General features: G+C 32.2%; 1 protein-coding gene across 1 annotated transcript; it reads left to right on the plus strand.

Annotated features, from left to right (window-relative positions):
* Positions 1 to 407: 407 nt before the first annotated feature.
* LOC132740464 (enoyl-CoA hydratase domain-containing protein 3, mitochondrial-like) lies at positions 408 to 8,051 on the plus strand. The gene is made up of 9 exons (XM_060728365.1): positions 408 to 549; positions 915 to 1,054; positions 1,340 to 1,469; positions 2,108 to 2,213; positions 2,434 to 2,518; positions 2,866 to 2,975; positions 3,703 to 3,761; positions 4,297 to 4,403; positions 5,513 to 8,051. Exons 1-9 carry the CDS (start codon positions 517 to 519, stop codon positions 5,628 to 5,630), a joined length of 888 nt encoding a protein of 295 aa, XP_060584348.1. The 5' UTR covers positions 408 to 516; the 3' UTR covers positions 5,631 to 8,051.
* Positions 8,052 to 11,302: the final 3,251 nt, after the last annotated feature.

The following is an 11,302-nucleotide window of genomic DNA, read 5'->3' on the forward strand; positions in this document are numbered from 1 at the left end:
AATGCAGGGTCTGAACTATGTACTCCTGGAATTCATATGTCACAGCTCTATTATCTGTGCTGGACTTCGAGGGCAGAATATCTCTTAAGAATAAGGAAAATTATATTTAATTACAGTACTTTTTGGAACATAGTTACTTTAATCTTTTATGTGGGGAAGGGTGGGGCGGTTGATTTTATGAATGATAAGAGATAGAATGTGACAAATTGATTATTTTATATGTTGTTTTAGTTGTTGTTGCTGTTGCTGTTGTTTTTCTATGAAGACCGAAACGCTCAATATAATTCTTCAATATGTATTGACACAATAGTATTTTTAGCTCAATGGTATTGGATAGAATTTTACATTTTCGTTATTTAATCAATGGTATTAATGTACGGAAAACGGTTACTTTCATTTAGACTCCTGCAACAGAACGGGAAATCAGACGGGAAATAAACAGGTTTTAGCCAGTACTCTACAAAACATTTACACAATCGCATTTTATGAGTAATTAAAGAATTTCCTGGAAACAAAATGGCAGCGCATTTCATAACAAGAGTATGCAGAGTAAGTATCAAACGTCACCAATTGATGACATTAAAAAACTAATGAATGTAACTATAAATTCCTTACAATTTGCATGATTTCGGATAGTGAATTTCGGGTAATGTTTAATTACTCTTAAGTACATATTGTTGTAACATCGTTTTTTAATCGTACATAGTATTATAGGCATTTCTGAGGCTTTCATATCATTGTGTTAAGTATATCAGAGTATCAAATCAGTTATAGATAACTGCATTTTTTTCACTTATAACAGATAAACTATAACAATTGAAATCACATTGTTTTATTGAAAGTATTTTTTAAAGTGAAATGCTCAACCAAATTTAACTTTTTTAACTTTGTACATGTATTTGTTTTCTAAACAGCTTCTAAAACAACAGTCCAATGTTTCTGTGAAAAGATTTTCTACATGTATGGCATTGAAATCCCAGGAAACAAAACAGTACACAATTACTAAAGAAGTTGACGGCATAAGGACAATCGTGTTGAATGATGTGAAAAAGAGGTAAAAATTATTATTACAGTAACTGTTGCTGAAGTTAAGAAAAAACCTATTTATTTGCTTAGTTTTGAGTGACAAAGACACTGTTATGGTCAAATACGTATTGGCACTCCAGCTTTACTTACATTGTATGTAGAAAGATCTTTGCTATCCATTATTTCAGGCATGTGTTGGTACCCAAGTTAAAGTAGAACCAAAGCTATCCATATGTAAGCTGGAAAACATCGTTACGTGAAAATTTACAAAGTGTTTGTCTGGAACAAATCATTTGTTTGTTTGTTTTTGTAGGAATGCCTTGTCATTAGGAATGTTAAAGGAGATACAGGAAAACTTGTATAAAGATACAGAAGATTTAAGGGTCATCATTCTCACACACAATGGACCAGTATTCTCAGCAGGACATGACTTAAAGGAATTGGTAACTAAATATTTTTTTTGTTATAACATAAATTATTTAAAGCTACATGATGAGCCAAAATAAATGTATTTCAAGAAATTACACTTCAGAAAATACATAATTTTTGTCTTACTCCATTTGATACCCATTTTGCTGTTAGTTTAGTAAGTTAGAGTTTATTTGATGTAATACAAATCATTACCTTAGTGCTTCAAAAATCTATATAGTTGGACAACTGCCACATTGAATATGCTTAGTATTTGGTTGGTTTTGGGTACCCTCTGGATCACTGTAGTAAGCCATTTTTAATTTACCAGAGCACAGTTAAGCCACCACATCGTTCCTGTGCAAGCTGTTGATTAGTACTAGTAGCTTTTTTTTTCGCAAGGAACTGATAACTTCTGTACATGCCAGAGCAGAGGTACAGTGCAAATGACAGTAGGAAGGATTTCATTATCAATCACAACAAAATTGACCTGCCCCATCCAGGTTGCCCAATTCAGCATCCAATGTTCTACCAATTGAGCTAATGGGACAGTTATATGTTCAGTATAAACTTTTGCATGGAGTTTTTAAACTGTTTAGTGTTGATATTTGTGTCAGTGTCTAAGATTGTGCATGTTATTGTATAATGGACTGGGATGGTGTTTTAATTTCAGACAAGTAAAGAAGGGAGAGAATACCATGCTCAGGTGTTTTCTACATGTACATCTATGATGTCATCACTTCAAGATCTTCCTGTCCCCGTTATAGCTTCTGTCTCAGGTATACTTAAATTTATTTGTAAGTCATGCAGTTATTTTTCAGATAACAGTTATCTACCATAAATTATAGTTAACAGCCATGTGCCATACAGTTAAAAGCTATGTGCCATACATGTATTTGTAAAATACAAATGATAAGTTAGTGGTTCATGTATGACAGAAAGATTCTATAAAAAATGATTAATTTACCGTATATTTATTTTGTGTCTTTATGTCTACAGGTCTAGCCACTGCTGCCGGATGTCAGTTGGTAGCTAGTTGTGATATTGCCATAGCAACAGAGAAATCAGGGTTCGCTACACCAGGGTAATGTATTTATAATCTGATATACTAATATAAACTACAAACTTGTGTATTTTTAGCTTCTTAAACTCTTTCATTCAAACTTTTGAAAGGTATAGGTTGAAACTTCAAACACTTATTTTATGAGCATAATAGGTGGTCCTTTTCCAAGGCATATAACTCTTAACAGGATTTTGACAGAATTATGGCCCTTTTTGAACTTAGAAAATTCTACGTTTTCCAGGCCCTTGTTTTACTCTCAAGCACCGAGAATTGTTGAACATGCTGTCCCCTCCTGACAGCTCTTGTTATCTATCATTTGTGATAATTACAATAAATTTGATAACAAAGTTGTAAAGTATGTTTTGTAGGGTGAATGTTGGTTTGTTTTGCTCGACACCAGCAGTTGCTGTCGGTAGGTCAGTACCTAGGAAGGTTGCCATGGAGATGTTGTTTACAGGAGAGCCAATCACTGCTCAAGGTTTGTCTCATTTCTAATTTAGATGTTTAAAGTGAAGTGCTAGAGAATAACCTGTATTACTGAATTCTCTCTTCCCTTTGGATTCTTTAATTAAGTGCTGCGGGTTGTTAAAGACTTCTTTAGCTTTTGAGTCATATGTTTCAAAAACAAAAAATAGCTATCATTATGGTCACTGCATCATTGTTGTCGTCATGCAAAAATTATAATGTATTGATTTATTGATTACCATGACAAGGTACAGTACTGCTGTAATGCCCCTTTTTTCTAAACATTGCTCTCTCTTTTACTCTCAATTTTGATGATTTAGATTTATGTAGTATAGTTCAAGGGTAATTTTATTACCAGAGGCTCACTAACTAACATATAACTTTACTTGTTTTTAGCTTGATTCTTTGAAGAATAGGGACTCACCAAGGCTTTTGCGTTGCTTTTGCACTTTTGTTAAGCTTTTGTGTGCAAAATGATATCCCCAAAACCACTGAAGGGAATAGGTAGAAACTTCATACACTTATTACAAAGCATAATAAGAAGTGACTGTCCAAGGCCAATAACTATTAACGTGGATTTTGACAGAATTATGGCCCTTTTTAAAATAAGGAAATTCTCCATTATCCAGTCTCTTGTTTTACTATCTAGCACAAAGAATAGTTGAGCATGCTGCCCTATTGACAGCTCTTGTTTTTATAAGAGATTGTTTGATTTTTATACATGTGTTGTTTTATTACAGAAGCCTTACAGCATGGACTTATCAGTCGAGTTGTGCCCAATGACCAACTGGAAGATACAGTAAGTGTTCCTACAGACTTTTTCAGTCTGAAGTCCCCATGAATTAAATGAATTTATATTGTAATAAAAATAGGGCTTCTGTAGCCACATGATCAAGTTAACCAACTATTCTTTGGGAACTTCAGATTCTTTCATGTTAGAATTCCATTAAGCAAGCTATGTAAATAGTTAATTTACTTAGATGCCTTGTTTTTATAACAACATTTAATTATATTTGTTTTTTAAGCTCTTCTGTTTTGAAGAAAAAGTCATGCAAAAATTTTAATGTAGCCCATTATTTTAAAAGGTACCAAATACTTGCTTACCATGACAAATTTCAGTTTTGAGACAAGGGGCATAATTCTGAAATCTATGTTTTTTGAAGTTATGTCCCTTTTTAATTTACAATTTTGGTCAAAATTGGTTATTTAATTGGTAATGGTTGCTGTTTATAGACAAAGAAGTGTTTACATGTTGAATATCTGAATAATTTCAAGCATTTGATTGTATAATAACTTATCATCAGGTATGGACATTGTGATGTAATCTGTTTCAGACAATGAAAATTGCCAGGAAAATTTGCGAGACGAGTAAATCTGTGGTTGCACTAGGGAAAAGAACTTTTTATCGTCAAATTGCTCTTGACAGGAAACAAGCATACAAGTATAAATCTTTTTGAACCTGCTTTTTTTTATCCTTTACTTTTAACGGTGTATTATAGATATGAATAAAGTTAAGATCGACTTTTTCGAAGAAATACAAAAGCTGTTGTTACAGTCATGATACAGTCATGTTGACGTTGTCTTCCGAAAACTTTAACATTGGTCATAATTTTTATGTCTCAATGATTGATTTAGCAGTAGCTCTTGTTTATGTATGTTCATCATGAGAATCAAGTAGAATTTCTCCATGACAATTGATTTCGGGAGACATCAAGTGTAATGATCATTTGTCTCTTACAGCTTATTCAAAAATCATGTGGTAATATTGTAAAAAATTGTTAATTGCTGACAACTTAGCCAGGGAAGCCGATAAGGCAGACGGACGCAAAACAAAAAACTATCAAAACTTTTGTACTAACAAAACGAAACAATTACTTATTTTGAAAGTAGTATGTATATGTAAGAAAGCAAGCACAAGTCGATATGATGGGTATAGTTTAGTTTATATAATGAATATTTTGTTACTATTTATATTAAATTTGTTAAATGCTGATTAAGGAGAGAGTTTCAAAAAAGCTGAACAAGCTTCCTACTCAATCTGTAAATTTTATTTCATGTACCTTGTTATGTAAATGTATAGATTAATATAATAAATGTTATTAATAAATATTGTTTAAACTAAACAATTACACAATTTACTTCTAATGGTATGCACGTAAGATAAGGGGGCGTCCCTGGTCGAGTGGTTAAGATCGTTGACTTCAAACCACTTGCCCCTCATCGCTGTGGGTTCAAATCCCGACAGGGACTTTGGATTCTTTCATGTGAGGAAGCTATCCTGCTAGCTTACAGAACATCAGTGGTTCTACTCAGGTGCCAGTTTGTTCCTGAAATAATCCACTGAAGGGCATCTGAGGTCTTCTTTCACCAGTAGAGCTGGAATGTCGCTTTATGACCTATACTGTGTCGGTGTGATGTAAAACCCAATTAAACATACATATGTTAGTTCAGTTTTCGTGTCAGTGATCACGGTCTTATCACCCTTAAATATGTAATCTTAGGTTAAAGTTCCAAAAAATGTTTTAGATCAGATACATTTTTTATCTTCAGTTTAACAGAACAAGTGATGGTTGAGAATTTATCCTACACCGACGGGCAGGAAGGAATACGAGCATTTATAGAGAAAAGAAAACCAGTCTGGTCACATGATGAGAGCAAAGATCATTGATACTATTTATAGACATGTTTGAAGTTGAATGGAAAAATGTTTTAACTTGTTGCTTTCATTTCATTTACCTATTTTGGTAAATTCTATTGGTAATGACAGAGATTTATGTTACATTTCTGAGATGGTGTACCCGAGATGTATTTCTGTGTATCTAAGAGGTATTTCCGTGTATGTGAGAGGTGTTTTCTGTGTATCTGAGAGGTATTTCTGTGTATTTGAGAGGTATCTCAGTGTATCTGAGATGTATTTCTGTGTATCTGAGAGGTATTTCTGTGTATTTGAGAGGTATCTCTGTGTATCTGAGAGGTATTACTGTGTACCTGAGAGGTATTTCTGTGCATCATAATCTGAGAGAGTTTTTTGTGTACATAAGAGGTATTTCTGTGTCTGTGAGAGGTATTTCTGTGTGTTTGAGTTATTTCTGTGTGTCCAAGAGGTATTTCTGTGCATCTCAGTTATTTCTGTGTATCGGAGTTGTACGAGAAGTATTTCTGTGTACATGAGAGGTATTTCTGTGTGTATATGAGAGGTATTTCTGTGTGTATATGAGAGGTATTTCTGTGAATATGAGAAATATTCTGTGTATGGGAGAGGTTTTTCTGTTCGTCTAAGAGGTATTTCAGTGTATCTGAGAGGAATTTCTATGTATATGAGAGGTGTTTCTCTGTGAACCTGAGAGGTGTCTCATTTATATCAGGTTTATCTGAGATATTGCCAGTTTATCAATGTTCATTTGATGTTGCCAATTTATCATGCAAAGTAGGCGTCAGTGGCCAAGTTGTTAAGTTGGTTCATTTCAAATCACCTGCCTCTCACCACTGCAAGCATTATCAGATTCAATATGTGAGAAAGCTATCCAGCTAGCTTACAGGACGTCGATGGTTCTACTCAGATGCCTGTTTGTGGCTGATATAATGTACAGAGGGGCAATAAGGTCTTCTTTCATCAGTAAATTTGGGAAGCCGCCATTTAATCTATACATGTACATTGTTGGTGTGACGTAAAACTCAACCAATATAAATAAAGAATTAATTAATCATTGTTCATATGATGTTGCCGATTTCAGAGTGAACATATGATTTTGCCATTTTATCAGTGTACATTTGGTGTTGCCAATAGCACAATGTACATTTTGATGTTGCAAATTTAACACAGTTTTTGCACAATGTACATTTGATGTTGCAAATTTAACACAGTTTTCTGTTCAACTCTGTCAATACTTTGATATATGCAATGTGTTTGTAATTTAAGCTCTGATTTTAGTCGATACATGCATTGTATATTGTAAATAAGTGATGCCATAATTCATATGTCATCACCTTAGTGCAATAACTGGTTAACTCCTATAAAATTACGAAGGACTTAACCTGTTACTGCATTAAGGTGATGATGTTTTTTTAATTATTGTAACATTAAACCAGTTGTAGTTATCTGGACAGGGTAAAAATCATTGCAGTTTTAACTATTTTTATCAAATTTTTTTGAAGGTACATGTATTCTTGAATATTATGCATTGTTCTGTGATAAAAGCCTGGTTTCTACAAAATGGTTTGGTTTACATAGTTTATGTGTCAAACCATCGTCTGAACCCACGGTACACATTCTGTATATACAACATTAAATACTGCTATACAGTAAATAGCCTGGGTTACCGAATATGACTGATGACATCATATGCACCTGCTAGCAGAATTATACGGGTTGGCAAAAAAGGCCAGTAATCTACAGTAAATTATTTAACTGTTAATCTCTTCTTTGAGCTTCAAAACATAGAAATACATTATTTAATTAGATTTTAATTGTCACTTAATTTATGACCAGTATTTAATTGTCATTTTATTTTGCACCTTAGTGCATTAACAGGTTAACTCATTTGAAATTCAATAAGAATTAATTCATTACTGCATTAGGGTGACAATATATGACCAATAATGCTCTTTGTTTTCAAAATTATTTTATAAATATAAAAATTCATGAGCAGTGAGCAGACCTCAGTAATGGTGACGTTTAAATTAAAACTGGATGCTATGTCTTACGGTTAAGAGGGTTATGCTAGTAATGATAGAAATTGCCAAGCATATGAAAGTTTTAATCTTGATAAGGTAACATTAAAGCAGTATGCCTCCAAATTCATGCTAATTTCATCAAAACATTGGAAATGGGTTTAAAAGTAAATTATTGTGAAGCGAAAAAAAAGTAACATAGACATTGCAAAGAACACAAAAATCTATGTAAATTACCAAAAAGAGGTCTAAATATTCCAAAATAATCCTGTGTTAGTCATGCAGTAGAAATATGGTGATAAAAACTGCAAAATTAGTCATTATTCACACATTACATATTAATTATAACTTGAATCTTGGATCTTTTTTACTTTTCTTAAATTTGAGTACATTTTTTTCAAGTTTGATTTTCTTGAAATATTTTGGCTCATCTTGAGGGCATGCAGTATCATGGAGTTATCTCCCTGTAAATGTCAATTACTCTATAATCAATGTGTGCCAATATTTGATATGTTTTCTTGTATTTTGTGTTATTAAATTTATACAGTATTTATAAACTAGATTTTAATCATGTTGATTTGCTAGAAATTGTATTGATTGTTAAAATATTTTTAAATTGAAATAATAAAAGTGCAATTATAAAAAACTCAGTTTGAATTATATGCTTACCATGTGTATTTATTATACATCACGTAATTTTTTTACTATATACCCTATTGTGACGTCATATGGCGTTATTTCGATATATTTTCCTTGGAATGAATGAATATCGCCTGTCTGCAATATTTCTCAAGGGCGAGTAATCTGTAAAGACTTAAAAAACGTAATGTTCTAGTTGTCTCCCCTGATATATAAAAAAATCAATGATGAATGGCTCTCTGAGTGACTATAACGCATAGGGTTAAAAATGCCGTTCGGTATGCTAAAAAATAGCACATGTCTCTCTGGGTAGTAATGCATATAAGCAACCAGCCTCCGATGCTATTTTGAGTCATGCACTATATTATTCTGAAAGACATGCGTTATTTTTATAATAACGCTATTAAAAGTAAAAAAAAAAACAATTGAAAAATTTCTCACTAAACATGTTTTATAGTGCATGTATATTTGAAGCTCGATGGTGATGCAAGTACATACCACTAACTTAAAGTTTTTGTTCTTTGTTGTTATCTCCGAGCCTGATTCCTGAACCAGTACTGATCTCGTGTCAGAAGACATGGTTGTGACACCAGTAATGTTCGAAACCATGGTTCGCGCTGTTATAAGGTGGACATTTTTACCGTTTAGCCAGCGTTCCCTTTTGTTATTTAAAATGACTTGACGCAGAGTTCAAAGTCTTTAAATGTCTTGTCTATTGGATATATCAGTTAAAATATAATGTGTGAGTATAAAAGAAATGAAGCTAAAAATGAGAAAAAAGTAGTTACAATGCAAAAAATACAATGTATTTCAAATGAAAGCATATTGCAATGGTAACAACAATATAAAAACACGTGTATGTTATCATTCATAAATAGTTGCCAGTGAATCTATTATAAATAAAACATGATATGTTGATAAGGAAATGATTCTTTCATATTTGTGATCAGAAAAGACAAATATAAAAGGCACATTTTTGCCTAAGAAATGAAGAAATATTCAGTGTTTTAGAAAGGTCAAACATTACTGTAACGTATACACAATGGTTTTAGAGCATGTAAGGTGTTTTTTATCTGAATAAATAGCGCTTAAAGTAAAATAATGTGTCTTAAAATCAATAAAATGTAAAAAAAACAACAGAATTTTACTTCAATACAAAATACTTAATCACTATTAATATACCTAAATGGCAATTGCCAAAAAGCACCTTGCCTCTAATTTCGATTAAAAGGCAAAATGGGACAAAAATTTGTTCAGACCCTTTCCGAAAAATATAACATCAGGCAACTATGATTAGCTCTGGTGTAAGTATACGAGTATTATTATAAGTATCTCTTTTCACTAAAACGATCGACACCAAACATTATAATCTTGATTCAAAAACAAATAGAATCGTCTTTAAAGAGAAATATCAGATCAAACTTTTCTTTTAGAAAAGCGAAATAAGATATATATAGCTGGCCGCTGTACAGAGTAGTCGAAAAAAGTAACATTACTGTTTGGTACATCTCTTTATTTTAAAACAAATAAAGAAAAAATGTTTGATTTGTATCCCTTATTATTTTGAACTGCGGTATAAAAAGGTAGAAGAAAATCTTTGGGGTTTTTTTTTTTGCTGTTTCAAACGCATAAAGAGAAAGAAAAGAGCAATTACGAAAATGCAAAAAAGGATCTCCTTTCACTTCTCATGCAATAATCAAAGACTGTACTAAAAAGTGGCCGAAACTTCTTTTTATTTAAAAATATGTCTCGTGAAAAAAAAGAAATATCGGCATAAACCGCATTATTTTTATTCAGAAACAAAGCGAAATTTCAGGAAAATGTTAACTAATCATTTATTATGATGCATACAGTGATAAAAATAATTCATTGAACGTTTCTCTTTTTAAAAGAAAAGAAAAGAGAAACAGAATTAATGTTTGCAAATAATGTTTACACCATTACATTACTTAAGGACCCCTAACACTTTCTCTTTATCACGAAAAAGTAAAAAAAGGAAATATTGCTCCTAATCACAATAAAAACGACAAAGAGAAACAGTATGACTTTCTCCTTACCACAATAAAAATGACAATGAGAAACAGTATGCCTTTCTCTTTTATCGCGCTAAAAATGACAAAGAGAAACTGTATGCCTTTCTCTTTATTGCGAGAAAAATGACAATGAGAAACTGTATGCCTTTCTCTTTTATCCCGACAAAATGACAAAGAGAAATTGTATGCCTTTCTCTTTATCGCGCTAAAAATGACAAAGAGAAGTTGTATGCCTTTCTCTTTATCACGATAAAAATGATGACACAGAGAAATTGTATGCCTTTCTCTTTATCACGATAAAAATGACAAAGAGAAATTGTATGCCTTTCTCTTTATCGCGATAAAAATGACAAAGAGAAACTGTATGCCTTTCTCTTTTTCGCTATAAAAATGATAAAGGGAAACAGTATGCCTTGAAACAGTATGCCTTTCTCTTTATAAACGATAAAAATGACAGCGAGAAGTGATATGCCTTTCTCTTAATATGATAAAAATGATGAAAAGAAACATTTTGCCGTTCTCTTTATCACGATACAAAAGAGACATCGCACCTTTCTTAGTCAAAATTAAAAAAATATTATCAAGAGAAAACATCTGTGTATGTCACGATATATTTTACAAAAAGAAACAGTATGCCTTTCTGAGTTTCTCTTTATCACGAAAAAAGAGAATGGTTCACTATTGAAAAGGAATGATCAAGAAAAACCGTGTTAAAGTCTTTTTCACGATTAAAATTATTCCCCGCGCCTCTTAATTGCATTAAAATCCGATTATTTTTTGAATGCCTTTTTATCTTTCCAAACAAAGAAAGTCTTTGTAGAATTCCTGTTAACATTTACAACAGTTTAAGGGAAAGAACTCCAGACTAATCTAAAATTGAAGACACCAGAGGAGAGTTAAAATAGACGGGTTCTGAGAATTTTTAAAACGAAAACCAACAATCAGAGGTGAAACGGAACCAATCTGGGGAAGAAACTTATTTATTTAATATAGCCCA

The sequence above is a fragment of the Ruditapes philippinarum genome, unplaced genomic scaffold (assembly GCF_026571515.1).
Source record: "Ruditapes philippinarum isolate M1 unplaced genomic scaffold, ASM2657151v2 ctg3718_1_1_1_1, whole genome shotgun sequence".
NCBI lineage: Eukaryota > Metazoa > Mollusca > Bivalvia > Venerida > Veneridae > Ruditapes > Ruditapes philippinarum.

Excerpts from the sequence above, each read along its gene's own strand:
- LOC132740464 (XM_060728365.1), top strand. The coding sequence starts at position 517 with ATGGCAGCGCATTTCATAACAAGAGTATGCAGA. Across the intron at positions 550-914 it reads TCATAACAAGAGTATGCAGA|CTTCTAAAACAACAGTCCAA; the intron begins GTAAGTATCAAA and ends TTTTCTAAACAG. Across the intron at positions 2,519-2,865 it reads TCAGGGTTCGCTACACCAGG|GGTGAATGTTGGTTTGTTTT; the intron begins GTAATGTATTTA and ends TATGTTTTGTAG.